Source organism: Watersipora subatra, chromosome 9 (genome assembly GCF_963576615.1).
Source record: "Watersipora subatra chromosome 9, tzWatSuba1.1, whole genome shotgun sequence".
Taxonomy (NCBI): domain Eukaryota; kingdom Metazoa; phylum Bryozoa; class Gymnolaemata; order Cheilostomatida; family Watersiporidae; genus Watersipora; species Watersipora subatra.
Window position 1 is genome coordinate 11077189 of NC_088716.1, and position 16972 is coordinate 11094160.

A 16972-nucleotide genomic window follows, 5' to 3' on the forward strand; every position below is an offset into this window, starting at 1 on the left:
CTGCTGAATCAGCCATATAGGACAAATCAGCTGTATCGTCTGGCATCTGCTGATATCGACTGGCGTCTGCCAGCTTTATCATATGTAAGGAAGCCCTAATTTTAGAGCAAGTCAGGTTCCGTACTATCGTCCGTAATGACCAGCATCTGCCAATATCGGTTAGCGTCTGCCGGCTTTATCGTAGATAAGGAAGCCTCGATTTTACGGAGGACGAGATCGCTAATAGAGTCAACCAGAGATGTAAGACCTGATAGATATACAAATATACAGTTGTACTCTATGGTTTGGAAACTAGTCATTTTACATCATCAATAAATGAACTTGTGCGCAGAGATGAATAGGAGAAGTCAGGCAGTTCAGTATAAATATAAACAACCACCAGGACCCTTTCACTATAGTATTTGTACAATTATGGTGTTTGATTAGTATACATGTATGTAAGAGTGTTGGATTACAAGTAAAATATCGAGAGTTTGAGTCCCATACAAACCAATCTTTTATCTGAAACGATCTGGTAGACAGACAGACAAACAGACACCACTCTATTATAGCAAATATTTTGAGATTTGTATCTTCTTTTGTACTAATTAGTTCAGCAACTCTCCTACCTTTTGATATAATACTCGGTGTGACACTGTATCAGCTAATTAAATCCATACATTGAGCTGTTTGTTCTTTAGTGTTTTCAATTTTTATTAAATGGTCTTGCAGAATTGTATTTAGTATCAAGTCACTTGATATATTGACGTTGAGCTGTTTCCATTTACTAATCATTGAAAGCAGTAATAGTTGGCAGACTCCAGACATATACAATCTTATAACATGTTAGTAATATAATGTTAATATATTAATAAGCTTTTTAAAATTAATCATTTGTAAGAAAGCTACTAAACTGCTTTGTCAAGTTTTAAAAAAATTATGCCTCTATTGATATACAGAAATGATTGTTCAGGTGAGACTCTCTGTGGAACTGACTGCACATTGTAGACTGGGTTTTAAGGGCTTACCCCAAGTTTTGCTCTCTCCTCCTTTTACATGGCAATCGCTTATTATGACACATCATCATTGCACTTACTCCTTCCTACCATTTCGTTAAGCGTGTCGGTTATGCCAAGGCTTTATAGATCTTTACCTCATGATGATACAGCTTCTAGAATATTCTAGAATAGAATGTCATGTTTCTTGGGGTAGGCTACATAATATGTTAAGGGTTGTCATACCATGGGTATGACATGATGCAGAATACGCATGATGCAATAATACTTGTACGTACAAGTAGTACCTTGATAGCATAACCCTAATTAACAGTTCCGGTGTTAAATGTGTGCAAAGGTAAAGCAAAGAATGATTGAGAGATTTAGTGCTGGACATTTGGGAAAACTTGAGAAAGTCGACTATATTTCATGTTTGGAATATTTTGGGTTCTATTAATAGCACAGAAAAATTACAGTAGGAAAGATTTACTCTAGTTGGAGGACTCAATATCGTAAATAAAATTTCATGGACAATTGATATCACTCATACATATCATACATTGATATCACATGTATGATACATACATACTCATACATGTGATATGATCATATGTGTATGATATCATTCATACATGTAGAGAAATGCAAACAAAGCATATAGAGTGGATTGCAAAATCAACAAATAGTGAGAAAGCAGCCCGTCCAAAGAAGAATAATAAAATTTATTTACAATACAAAAGAAGAACTAGATACTAAAATATACATGTAACTGTTCAGGTCTACTTCTAGACCTGCAAGTTGAAAAGGAGAATAAACTGCTTTCTCATTTGTTGGCTCAAGAGAAGTAGCTGCTTGCCTCCGGCCGACACACAGGAATGCTCAAGATTCTCATATTTAAAATGAGGTTCGTATCAGGAGTTGTCTCCTGATGAGCCATTTCCCTTGTCGACTTCCTCATCGCGTTGAGTATCGTTATTAACAGACTCCGATTCTGTTTCCTCCTTAGCCTCAGTGTGCTTGCTAGAGGGGGTCGGCTCTCCTCCCGTCTCCAAGTATTCATCCCACTTGCGTAGTCTCTCAGCCTCCTGCTCGGCTGTTTCCTTGACCTCAAACTTTTCTTTGCCATTCCAGTTGGAGGCCATCACTCTCCGGCCTCCAAACCACCTAACAACATAAATACCATTGCTTGAACATATCCATAAAGCAAACATGTTAAAAAAGATTGTCGAAGATATAGCAAACCATCTGAAAAAAGAAGGCACAATAGAACCTAAGGCTACAAATACTCTGTTGTAAAGTACCTGTGGTTCAAAGTCTTGACACAGAGATCTGCTGGCTCAAACTCCTTGTAAACGACAGTTATCACTCCATCAGGATTTCTCTAAAATATGAGTGTAAAGAGGAGCACAGGCTAACTCTATGAACACCCCAAACTCAAAATAATGTAAATCCTCTAGTTGAACGCCATGGCGCTCTATTCTTCAACTCTTCCCAGATAGAGACGTTTTAAAATAGGCGGTGGCATTCAAATACAGGGTGGCGCTATATTCTTCAACCTTCTATAGTGGCGTTTTATTCGAGGTGGCGCTCAAATAGAGATTTTACAGTAGCCTTATGAATATCTTGTACACAAGATGAAATCATGATTATCAATCAAAGCATCAACAAGTCATACGACACATGATTTAGGCTTTTGCTTATATAGTTTTTTGAATACAGTTTTGTATAACACATTTCTAACATATATTTTTCAAACACATATTTATGAAATATTTTTTATTGTATCTAAGCTTTAAATACAACGTATGCTTATAAGTATATTTGCTCCAGCGTACAATGATTTTGGCATACAAAGCAAATAGTGCAACAGATAAACTCTGCCTGCTTGGTTGGACTGTATGCACTGGAGTGCAATGAAGATCAATTGACCTTTATCTGAGTGTACTGAAGATCAATTGACCTCTATCTGAGTGTACTAAAGATCAATTGAGCTCTATCTGAGTGTACTAAAGATCAATTGATCTCTATCTGAGTGTACTAAAGATCAATTGACCTATATCTGAGTGTACTAAAGATCAATTGATCTCTATCTGAGTGTACTAAAGATCAATTGATCTCTATCTGAGTGTACTAAAGATCAATTGACCTCTATCTGAGTGTACTAAAGATCAATTGACCTCTATCTGAGTGTACTAAAGATCAATTGATCTCTATCTGAGTGTACTAAAGATCAATTGACCTCTATCTGAGTGTACTAAAGATCAATTGATCTCTATCTGAGTGTACTAAAGATCAATTGACCTCTATCTGAGTGTACTAAAGATCAATTGATCTCTATCTGAGTGTACTAAAGATCAATTGACCTCTATCTGAGTGTACTAAAGATCAATTGATCTCTATCTGAGTGTACTAAAGATCAATTGACCTCTATCTGAGTGTACTAAAGATCAATTGATCTCTATCTGAGTGTACTAAAGCTCAATTGACCTCTATCTGAGTGTACTAAAGATCAATTGACCTCTATCTGAGTGTACTAAAGATCAATTGATCTCTATCTGAGTGTACTAAAGATCAATTGATCTCTAATGTATTTATATTATTGATACTTAAAAAGGAAACTCACATCAAATATGCTGATCTTTTTAATTTCTCCAAATTTACTGCATTCCTGCCTCATATCTTCTCTCACTTCCTGTATGGCAGCCGGATTCTTCTGCAACAGATAACAATTACATAGTGTAATGATGTTTTTGCAATGACCGATCTGATGAAGCAAATCTATGGAAATGTTTCCCTCAATACTGTGACAGGTTATGAACTATAAACCATTTCAACACAGTGAGTGGAAGAGATGACATAATTGGAAATGCAAGAGATGATCCAGATACCAATTCAAATCCTCAACTCTCACAAAAAGCGAATCCGATACCAAATATAATGTGTAGCATGGTTGATGGTTTTTTTTTGTTATCAAAGAAAATACATATAAAATATGCATCTACTTATTAATCAGCATTTAAAAACGAAATAATGAAAAATAAATTTAATTTTGTATGCTATTAAATATAAATATTACATTGCGTATCTAGTCCAAGAATGGTTTAAGTAACTTTCATCAAAAGTAAATATTCATCATAAAAGTAAATAGGATTTGCCACATATTATTTAAACGCAGACTAGCGCAACAAAATTGTTTACCAAAATATCACCCTCACTCAGATATAAACAAAATTAAATTTTCAAAAATCAGAATTCTTTAAAGATTTATATCTGAGTAACACACACATTCTCTGTTTATTATATTGGTTAATACCCTGGCAGTCTAGTGTGCTGAGAGAGATCGTCAGGTATGCCAACAAAGTACAGACACTAAGTATCTAAGCAATTATTCCGAAGTGCCAGAAGGTAGCTAATTAGGTGGCTGGAAGGGCAAGCCAAATGTTATGGGTTCAAATCCTGTACAATGCAATCTTTTTCCCAACCTCCAAACGCGTGTGGCTTCGGACAAATGGACGGGTACGTATCTTATTATAGTAAAGATTAGTGTGTCAGACTAGGATACTGTTACTATGATCAGCAGCAGACTTACAAGTATAAAGTACCGTATGAAGTTACAGAAGATGAGACCGGATAATACCAGACATTTAACTTCAGTGCCAATAACAGGATAGGATACCTGTTACTACTAGGTTCTTGATAACCTACATGTAAATAGAACTTCCATTGAAAACGAATGTATTAACCATGAGAACATAACTCCAACTGAATTTGTCAAGTAGCATGATTAAAAGCTGAAGTGAGATGTTTATTGGATGTTTTATTCCACCAGGTTAGTCCACAAAGTTATCTTCATGCCTCATGCTTCATAGTGACATATAGATCAATCTTTACTATAATGAGAGCCGTGTACGGCTGTCCGAGGTCATGGTTAAAGGTTGGGGGAAAAAGATTGCATCAAATAGGATTCAAACTCATATTTTCAAAATACATCAACAACAGAATGACATACGACTTGGGAGATAGTAAGATGAGGTTAACCCTTTGACTGTCGCATTATTCATTGCGTCAAGCGTTACGGCGCCACATTTTTACACAAAAATATGGTATTTTGTTTTGGCTCTTGCTGTGTTATTACTTGGTCTATCTAGCCCAAATTAACAATACATCATTATAACTCTTTCAACAACAGAATATCAGCAATATTTCTTGGGTGATCTTATAGCAAATCAGACGATGCTGAATACAAAAAAACTTGCTTTTGAAATAAAAATACAACTGTCTGAGCTCTAGTTCATATTGCATAAAAGCTAATCTTTCATTTTGCTGAAGTGTTAAGATAACTTGAAAGCATTTTGGAAAAGCAAGAACAAATTAATGCAGAGTTATATAACGCAATATTAATATAAAACAAACCGGAAATAGAGCTTAAAAAATTGACTAACAAATAAATTTGTCTTATTCAAAATATGATTATTGGGAAACTTACTTAAAACAGAAACTTGAGAGCAGAAACTTAAAAAACTTAAAACTAAACTTAAAAACAATGAGTGTTCTAAGAAAGGAAGGTTTTGAATTTAACCTAAAAGACATCACAACAGCATTATACATAAAACACCATACAGAAATGCATGTCTATTTATGAAAACAAATGTTTTTAAGATCATTGACTTTCGCAAAACATTACTCTTTCTATTGGTGGGAAATGCAATTACCAAGCAAAATAGCGTTTTCTTTAAATATTTCATAATGTATAAAAATTTATACTGCGTTGGAACTTGGGCTAAGAAGGCGTCACAAAGTTTTACAAGCGTTGATAAATTTTAAAAATGTGTTTGCAACATCACAATTAAATGGGTGCGATTTTGTCATTATCTATTCTTTTAACGCTATTAATTAAATACTCCCGTTAACTGTCTAAAACTGTTTCATAGGCAATCTAAATATATTTTTACTGTGAATATATCAGATTTGTAAATATTTTGTAAACATATTATACTCATTTACGGGTTGTTCATTGTATGCTCATTTACCGACCGTTGAGTTTCATCGATTCTAAGCCACTGCAGATTCACAGAAATGCGAAAATGGCACCCAAAAGGTTAATATCCAGGGTTTAAACTTCGCAAGCCGACTCAACCGCAAATCTAACATTTTAATGCAAAACTGTTTACACATATCATGCCGTTATATATTAATAACATATAGACTGATGATGTTTAAAATAATCCCTGTTTGTCATTGATTAACTCTATAGTTCGTGTACAAAGCATACCGTTTGATTAAACATTATTCTAAAAATAAATTAATTTAAATGAAAACACAATGAATTCTGGCAAAATGGGTAGTTTATCAGTGTCACACCTTCACAGGAAACTAACCAACAGCAAAAGTGACAACTTCTGCACAGAAAAAGAAATTAACTCACATCAAACTCCTCTGGACTGAAGAGATTCTTGAGGATGACAGTTTTCTCACACGGAAACCTTTCATCAGGCAATTTGTCTGGCCTCCAGTCCAACAACCTGTATATATGTACCTCAAGTATTACATGTGGAATACCATAATGCTCCGATATCATATACACTTATTTAGCAGCGGAGATCTAAATGAAGTTACACATCTCAGTGACAAATATTGAGGGTGGAATCTTCCAACCATACCAGCAATTGCAAGTCACTTATTGCTTTCTACTATTTAATAAAAGAGCTCTCCTATATCTTATACTATTTATTATTGCTCTAGTGTAGAAATACTCATAGTTGACACTTGAAAGTATTAAAGAAAGGAGAGCAGCCAGAGGAGTAAAACAAACAGGTAGAAAACAAGAATTTGTAAGGTCTGCATACAACAACCGAAGGATTTGAGACTATTTCAATATCAGAGGCTATAGTAGACGTTTAATGAGTACGTTACAAAATATGGAGTTATGAAATACGGAGTTATTGTTGGGGAGATAACTTCGACTAAAGCTGCAATATCATATGATTTTGAAATCATATAGAATGAACACCTTTTAGGCCAAATACCATAAAGGATGAAAGCCACATGGGCCAAAACTCTGTAAGGGCTAACACCAAATGGGCTAATCATATCATATAAGTCAGATAGAATAGGGGGCTAACACCAAATGGGCTAATCATATCATATAAGTCAGATAGAATAGGGGGCTAACACCAAATGGGCTAATCTATGTATATTTCTCAAAGTCCGTATGTCAGTCTGTTGGAAATCTGGCTATAGCTATTATTAGAACAGCTGAGCTTGACAACAATAAAGACTCAAATTCATGGAATTTCATGGAAATTCATGGAATTCTTACTGTCATTGGAAGCCTAACCTTATTAACTAGCTTAGTGGAGTTTCCATTGGCAATATGCCAGGCCACTAGCTTGAAAGGTACAGTTGTTTGACAAAGTTATAAAACCTTTACAGTTGTTTTTATTTCTCTCTTAATTTAGTTCAACTACACAGACACACTTCTCTCATGATATGTAGTTTGAAAGTTAGAATGGCAAATGTTGTTATATGTTAAATACAAATCAATTTTCGGTCCAAAGACTCTTCTATTACACGGGCAACGCCGGGTGGCACAGCTAGTCATATCATATAAGTCAAATAGAATAGCGAGCTAACACCAAATGGGCTAATCATATCATATAAGTCACATAGAATAGGGGGCTAATACCAAATGGGCTAATCATATCATATAAGTCAGATTGAATAGGGAGGCTAACACCAAATGGGCTAATCATATCATATAAGTCAGATAGAATAGAGGGCTAACACCAAATGGCCTAATCATATCATATAAGTCAGATAGAATAGGGGGCTAACACCAAATGGCCTAATCATATCATATAAGTCAGATAGAATAGCGAGCTAATACCAAATGGGCTAATCATATCATATAAGTCAGATAGAATAGGGGGCTAACACCAAATGGGCTAATCATATCATATAAGTCAGATAGAATAGGAGGCTAACACCAAATGGGCTAATCATATCATATAAGTCAGATAGAATAGGGGGCTAACACCAAATGGGCTAATCATATAATATAAGTCAGATAGAATAGGAGGCTAACACCAAATGGGCTAATCATATCATATAAGTCATAGAATAGGAGGCTAACACCAAATGGGCTAATCATATCATACAAGTCGATAGAATAGGGGGCTAACACCAAATGGGCTAATCATATCATATAAGTCAGATAGAATATGGGGCTAACACCAAATGGGCTAATCATATCGTATAAGTCAGATAGAATAGGGGGCTAACACCAAATGGGCTAATCATGTCATATAAGTCAGATAGAATAGGGGGCTAACACAACAAAGGCCTATAAGGGTCTGAAACACAATATGGGCTATTACATCAGCAGTTGGTATAAGTCTTTGTATAGCAACTTATGGAAATTAGCAAATATTGGTTGCATTAGGGTTGTATTAAAATATATGCTCTAAAGCCCACAACAGGGAGGGAACAACAGTTAGGAGTTTAATTCGCAAAAAAGCACCTGATGGTGACATGAGATTACTGTATATTATAATTCTGCATATTAGTCCGCATTCTAACAAGCAGTTGCCTAACTTACGAAAATAATAAAACAATAATTTATGTTGAGCTAACAATAAAAGAATGGTAATGAATAATTTAAATAAAGGTAGTGAACTGTTACCTCTATTTAAATAGAGGCAGTGAACTAATACCTCTATTTAAATAGAGGTAATCTGATTGTCAAATGTGACCAGAGGAGCAACAAGAGAGAGGCTCTATAATAGTGACAGAAGCAACCAGCAATGCCAAGTTATCACCAATGCTCTACACTAGCCCTCATCTACTTATAGACGTACTTGGCTTGCTTTTCTTTCTCCCGCCGCTTTGCTTTATTGTTCTTCGGCTTTCTGCGAAGTGTCGGATCAAAGTCTCCTTTGAGTTTGAACTCTGCGAGCTGGACCTCTATCTTGCTTCCTCTCAATTTGGATTCATCAAGCAGCTGCAGGGCCAGGTCAACAGATTCTCTCTACCACAGACATTGAATGAAAATTCAACGATATTCATGTATTGATATATGTATAGAGTCCCAATTCGTTTGGAGTTATGTTCTCATGTAAGATACATTTCTTCTCAGCGTAAGTTTTGTCTAGCTTATCAAAACCTAACAATAAGAGGTACCCTATGCTGTTATTGGCACTGAGGTTAAGTGTTTGGTCTTAGCTGGTCTTGTCTTCGGTAATTTCAGATACTTTAAAAGCCTGCTGCTGATCATAGTAACAGTATCCTGGCCTGACACGATAACAAATATAATAAACAGAGAGTGTATATTTATACGTGTACCTATACACTAGTAATTACCTTGATATATGTACAGAGTCCATCTCCTTTGGGCTTGCCAGTCTCCTTGTCCATGTAGAGCTTCATTTTCAATTTTTTCTTCTCGTAGTCGTAGGCAATGATTCCGCATTTGCTCATCAGATCTTTGTATTCCTCTTCAGTTATGTCATCTGGCAGTCCTTGAACATAGACTGAAGTATTGTCACCTTCTTCCTGGTCAAACCATTCTACAATCAGAGTTGTCAAACCTCTAACCAGTGAAACAGGGGGCTCTGTAGTTTGTCCATGTGGTTGGTAAATTTATAGGTAACTAGATGAATGCTTGGTGTTGCACGGGTAGTAGAATAATTACCTAACGAACTTGAATAACTTGACTGAAAAGCTACATCTTTCCTAAAGCAGCGCCGGTGTTTCAGGCCAGTTTAACAATCGTTACACGAAATGGTCAACAGTGCTAGTTATTAACCCGAGCAAGCGTTTTAAACATGACTATTTTAACCAATGTAATGGCTATTTGCCTAATGTATTCATTGTATTCCGTGTAGTGTAATAGATACATTCGCCACCTCTAGATCTGGAGGTCCCGAGATCAAATCCAGTGCTGTGTGAATTTTTCATTGCTAAATTTTAATTGTTATAACCGAACACAGGGTTTAACAAAAAGAGCAACACTGAGATCTATATAGACGAGTCTTCCAAACGGTCTAGGTCTTTTTGGTGCCAAACTTAGGCACGGCTATTTTTACACCAGAGAAATTATTTGTGCTTCTATACAGTAAATAAATAGCACGATGATAATAACAAGAAAATGCAAAAAACAGTATTTTATTAGTGAAACTTCACACATAATACCTTTTTCTTCGAAATACATAAAAAATTAACTGAATTTTAGAAATTTAATTCATACGTTCCACATCACCATAATTTGATTGAAGGATCTCTGAACCATATCTGTCGACTACATAAGTGCAGCCGTTATGTACAAATTTCCCCCTTTCTTTTACTTAAAATTTGTTGAGCCATAAGTCACAAAGAAAACTGGACCAAATTCTGAACTTGTAACCTTTGGGCACCAGAAAGTCCCATTTATTCCCAAACATTTATCAAGAGCTAATTAACCTAAACAAATTCCATTTCCTTTTCATGAAGCCATAACTCTGAATATTACAGGTCCTCATATTAAAGCTGAACTTGAACACAATTTTTGGTAAATTTGATCAAATAGTATTGGTATTTCTCTATCATTTGTGATTGTTTTTGAAGTTTGAGGTAATCTGGTTGCCAGGATGTTTCAAGATTAGATAAAACTTGATTGCTCTAATCAATTAAAAATCTCAGATCAAGCGAAAGTGTGATTATGACGTCTATGATTGCAAAAAAGCCGACAGATTAGAGACAATAGTGGATATGAACTAACGCAGCGATAACAAGTGATATTATTTTGCACGTTTGGATTTTCTGAGCGTTTTAATCGCGATCAAGTTTTATCTATTTTAATCTTGAAACATCCTGACAGTCAAATCACCTCAAACATCAAAAACAATCACAAATGATAGAAAAATACCGATACTTTTTGATAAAAAATTGTTGTAAGTTTATTTTTGAAGCGGATTTTCAAGTCTACAAACAAGTTTCTGAGTGACTACCTTATAATGACTACCCTTACTTTATGACAAAATCTACAAAAACCTAGTCTAAGTTTATCTTTAATATTACTGACAGCCAACTAGTACACTGGAAAGGTATTAGTAAAAAAAAATCAAGAAAAAGCAAAACATTCACCAGCTACTCATATTACAATATGACACTTGCTTGGATCAGGTTTCTTTTTCTTAGCCTCTGGTCCAGCGTTCTCTTGCTTTCCTCCCTTTTTCTTGGCTTTACCTCCCTTGGCTGCTTCCTTTTTGACCTCTGATTCTTCCATAGCATGATCTTCTGAATCGTCCCCCTCAGCATTAGTGAGTTGGGCCTCCTTATCCTCTGACAGCAGCTGCCTAGCCCATTCTATGTACTCGCTGTTCCCTTCATCCGGCTCTACGCCATAACACTGCTTGTAGTACCACTTAGGGTAGGCTGGGTCAGTCAGAGGCGGAGCCTCCTCCGCAGGAGCAATGTTACCATAGTAATAGCTGTACCAAGCAGCATAGTTTGGGTCTGTGGTGTCGGGAATTCTGTCTCCATAATAATATTTCCAGTAAGCATCCGGATTGGACTGTACATCTGCAGGAGCCACCTTTTCGTCTTTCACCTCCTGGTTTTGACTGCCATAGCTCATCTGGTATGCAGCTATGAAGTCTGCATTTATCTGCAGATCAAAAACTGTTTAGAATAAGTTCTATATGCTTTAGAGAGTTGCATGTTATCCAACAACAACATGCAATATGATAAGAGCCTACCATAAATGCAGTTTCTCAATGTATGTACATACATGTATATGGTATATATGTACATGCCATGTATACATATACATGTACGATATATACATGTACCATAAGTATATACATGTACCATATAAACATGTACATATATACATGTACATATATACTGTATATGTACATGTATATATGTACATGTATATATGTACATGTATATATGGTACATGTATATATGTACAGTGAAACACGGATAACTCAAACTTCAAGGGACCGAGCAAAAGTGTTCGAGTTATTAGAGCGTTCAAGTAATCAGGACAGTCATAAGTGCACGCATTTATCAGTAGATACATGTACATATACAAACTATATATCAATCAAAAGCATAGATTGCTTGTTGCATGTTAAAGGGTCTCTTGTGTGAAGTTTTAAATATTTTTAATCAGAAAGTATAGATATTTTTCTATCACTTGAGATTTGTTTGTTGTTTTAGGTGATGTGACTGCCAGGACGTTCTCAGATTAAAATTGGCAAAACTTGATCGCGGTTAAAACGCTCAGAAAAAATACATATGTATTTTTCTACCGAGCGTTTTAACCAAGATCAATTTTGCAGTAAGTCAGTTATTACAAAACTGCTTTACTATTAAAAACCCATTATCAATTTTGCCGATATTACTTTAAAGTTATCCAAATTTTACCTCGCTTTTCTTGCTTTCGGAGGGCTTATCACTAAGCGGATGTTTGGTAAAATTTGATTTTTGCAAACCTTTACAAAAGTCGTTAATGAAAATATTTGCCGATGTTGGTAATAACGAGGCCTAAGAACTACTAAAAGTCGATGTTTATCTCTATGGCTTGGAATAAAGTGATATTCTAAAGCGATAGTAACAACCGTCTCGGTAGCCGTTTGGGAAAAAACTGTTCGAGTTAACGGAGTTTCGGCCGAGTTATCTAAAGCCATTTATCATTGCGTAGGAACGGACCAAGCAAATCCATTCGAGTTAACCATGTGTTCGATATATCCGAGGGCGATTTATCCGAGTTTCACTGTACTTGTATGTGGTACATGTATATAATTATGGCACATGTATATATGGTACATGTATATATATACATGGCATGTACATATATACCGTATATGTACATTCCATGAGAAACTGAACGTTTTTCAAGGTTCATAGCTTTTCAGATGCTTTCGACCAACTGCTTGCACTAATAGACTAGTAGGATTTTACGTTGAAGAAAGCAACATTGAGTATCAGCAAATGTTGCAGGCAGCCATACTGCCGAAGGCCATGCTGAACATTTACGTCTATTTTACAATACCTTTATCTGATGGATACAAACTTCAACCATGTAAATATTACTAACAATTATATAGTTATTGTAAAACCTCTAATTGAACGCCACCTCTATTTGAACACCACCTCTAATTGAACGCCACCTATATTTGAACGCCACCTCTAATTGAACGCCACCTCTAATTGAACGCCACCTCTATTTGAATGCCACCTCTATTTGAACACCACCTCCATTTGACCACCACTTTGACATTCATTGATGTTTACGAACCCAAATGATCAATTGATCAGTAGAAAAATGTCCATAAAATTGTATTAATAATGAATCAGTTACATAAGTAACAATTCTCTCATCAAACTCAAAAGCTTTTTGTTTTCTTTCCTTAAAACTTTGAAAGCAACACCATAGAAATAATTAATAACTGTCTCCGGCTAATGGAAGTTCCTTGTTTAACGGGGGTCTTAATACTTAATAGTACACATATAAAAACGATTTACATTTATGATGGTAAATGAATGACTAGTTTTAGGGTCAAGGTTGTGTTTAGCGAGCAGAACTTTTACGCACTGCATTTGCGCGAAATGCAACACGTGAAGTATTGCTCTGCCATAAAATTGTTTGGACGTTAATATCGACTAGTTCAGCAGTGCAGAAAAAGAGTTGAGGTCGTAAAACATTGTGGACAACCAGAAGTTCGTTCAATCGAAAGCAACAATCAAAACGCATCTATCCAAGCAAACGATGCAAATATATTTGTTTAAAAAATATTTAATCTTTGTTTCTGCATGTAATATAAGTATGGTTCATTTATGTCACTTGTTCATGAACATATATATTTGCAGCCTTTGATCGATTACCATTATATAAATTATATATTTGCAGATTTATAGCATATCATTCAAAAGCATCCTTGCGGTTATCTTAACATGGCTTACAATAGATTGACACTAGTAGCTCCTCTTCTATCGCACATAAAAAGCTAGTTTTGACTGCAAACTGTAGCAAACATATGCATGCAATGAGCTTTTATGCAACACTGTTAAATATAGATATAAAATAAAAATATGCCTTCAAGTTTTGCGTGAATTAAAAAATTGAAAGCTCTAACAAATTGCAAAGGAAGGCACAGGCTATAGTATCATCGCAAATTAATTGCAAGCAATAAATAACTGGTAGATATTTCTCGGCTTCTTAATGCATGTTTCATTTATAGATTTTTGACAAGTTGGAGGTAAGTTAGCATATTTATTGCATCTAAAGTTTAATACGGCTCCACTGGAAAAAGAGTGCAAAATATAGGCAACATTCACATCGACCGTGAAAGGGCTCAGTTTATCTTTCGAAAATTCTGACGAGCCATTTGAAAAATACATTGCCAGCCTCTATTTGAATGCCACCTCCAATTGACAGCCACATCCAATTGACCACCACCTCTAATTGACCGCCACCTCTAATTGACCGCCACTAGAGAAAAAGGGTTGAAAAATAGAGCGGCATGGCGTTTAATTAAGAGTTTTGCAGTATCTAATATTGTTTTCAGAATGAAAAACTAAACTTTAACGAATGGTAAGAATTCAAGAATTCTTTGGCTGCGTGCAATGAACTAATGCTACTGGTGTGATGTAAATATTTCATTTATTTTATTTTATGATTTTTATTTAAACATTAGCGAATTTAAATATTTGAAAAAAAATGCACCATGACCTGAAGAGATGACCAGTAGGAAGCACTCTAAGCAAATGACCAAACAGTCTTAAAATCTTTCAACAAAATTTAAATGAAGACCCTCTTAAAACCTTTTGTCTATAAATAGATGCACTGGGTAACCTTATTTAAAACTTGTGCCAAATTACACATATGGTATTATCATGATCAATTTTGCTTTTCTTTATGGATGAAGTTTAGTTAGGAGAGGTTAATAGAGATAAACATTTAGAATCAAATAAAACTAGCATTCTACTCCATGAGACTCACCTTTGGAAACCAAGCCTTTTGCTTGGCATCCCATTCAAATTCCGTCCCATCCTCATCAGTCTTAACCCGACCATGCTCAATAACCTCTTTGCTTTCAGCAGCCCTCGCTGCCTCATCCCTCTCTTGCCTCAGTTGCTCCTCAAATTCCTCATCACTCTCTGCCATCCTTCACCATTCCATCACACGGGCTCCATGACTGCCAAATATCAGCATATTTGACCCCCGTATAACTTGGTTGGTATACGAATGCTTGTATTAAAATAATTATATCAAATTTTAGAAGTTACAATTAAAATTAATGTTGAAATGACATCAATTTTAGACTTGCCAACAAAACGTGAATCTCTTTTTCAAGAACCAAAAAGTGAATATGCCTCAGTTGTTATTACCATTATTATTATTGTTATTAGTTTGATTGATGTTGCAACTGACAAGTTAAAATACTGGAGTTCATTTTGAAACTAGACAGCCAGTAACAACTTGGCTTATTTACATGAATGGGTATTATGGCACTTTGAATGATTGAAGAAGCGCATCAACATAGGATTATGTACATGTAAGCCCAATCAAAACAATAGTTCGCTTCAACATGACATAAGAATAGCTTAATCAGGTTAAAAAAGATAATTGCATCACCAACTTCTCTCTATGATGACAGCAAATAATAGCCTAGGAATACATGAGTGTGTTGTGACTTGTTTGATTTTGATTTGGCAGGACAGATTAACAGATATTTAACAAATTAAGCATTCTATAGGCAGGGCATTTAGAAAACTGTGGTATGAAGACCCATCCAGTTAAGTGCCAGTGTAAATCTTCTGTTGTCACTCAGTCATTTTGAGGTAACGCATTGCATGAGGTAAAAGCTTTTGTAATAAAGGTTACCATCGATGTATGTAAATTTTGTCAGCTCTTTGGCCTAGGATTTGTTTTGCGTTGAGGTTTCAGGTTGCCTCCTCATCTTATTATACGATTCCTTGAGTCTCACTCTTTAAGATTAGCTTATGCGGTACTTTTATCTTGATGATTTTTCTCTTTATCACAAGAGGCTAGAGTTTAAACTTCTTTTTAGCTTCTGACACTCTTCTTTTACCATTTCGATTAAGCGCACCAACTGATTCTGTGACATTTTTATTTAAGATGGATTCCAAATAGGAAAGTCCTTTGGCTTGTGCGCTCCCAATCTTGTGTTCTTTGGTGCCATCGGCATCTGACAATTTCAATTTTGTCTATTGATGCAGCACACTTTGACTGCAATATGAGTTTAACAACTGACTGTAAGACCACTCCCAAATACTTGTACTTATTTGCGCATGGTGTATGCTTGAACTGTTTTCTGTGGATGACATGCAGTAATCTTGCATTTTTTTTACCAATGAAGCTCACACTTTACTTATTTGCCAATGCAATTGGCAAATGTAAATTGCCTGAAAACCCTTTTCTTATCATCTGTGTAATTTAATCGACTAATTTGATACCGACTAAAAGGCTCACTGAGCAGTCTACATGACAGGGAAAAGCAATTAAATAGACCAAATGTAGCACGGATATTTACAGACATTTGTGATAGCATATACCATTTTCCATGCAGTATCTTTTCAATACTACAATAAAAATTATTACACTTAACGAACACTAGACAAAAATTCACTAAGCCCCAACCATTTCGATGATTTTAATAAATTTGGAAACGTCTATCCATGCATTCCTACGAACGAGGCTACTACGTTATAAAAAAAAATAATTTGGGACATGGTACATCTCTATTTCTAAGCTGTCATATAACCAGTAAATTTACAATAAACAAAAGAGTTAACAGACGATGCATATAAAACCATCCTAACCTCATAAAATCGGATAAGTTACACGAGAGTCCCAAAATGTGATAGCAAGCTTGAGAACCGCGATTTTAGCCCGCTCTCTATATCGACTTCGTTACGGAGTGGTAAATCCCGTGTTCTTGCGCGCGTGAGCATAATCCGTAAATGACAACAGCAGGTATATTTTGAGA

The 16972-nt window shown here is 35.5% G+C and overlaps 1 protein-coding gene across 1 annotated transcript; it reads right to left on the reverse strand.

Annotated features, from left to right (window-relative positions):
* Positions 1-1399: 1399 nt before the first annotated feature.
* Positions 1400-16896, reverse strand: LOC137403753 (17S U2 SnRNP complex component HTATSF1-like). Its single transcript, XM_068089780.1, has 9 exons — positions 16806-16896; positions 14962-15157; positions 11124-11616; positions 9333-9538; positions 8831-9000; positions 6400-6496; positions 3598-3687; positions 2276-2355; positions 1400-2138 (listed from the first exon to the last, which is right to left on the reverse strand). Exons 2-9 carry the CDS (start codon positions 15124-15126, stop codon positions 1886-1888), a joined length of 1554 nt encoding a protein of 517 aa, XP_067945881.1. The 5' UTR covers positions 15127-15157; positions 16806-16896; the 3' UTR covers positions 1400-1885.
* Positions 16897-16972: the final 76 nt, after the last annotated feature.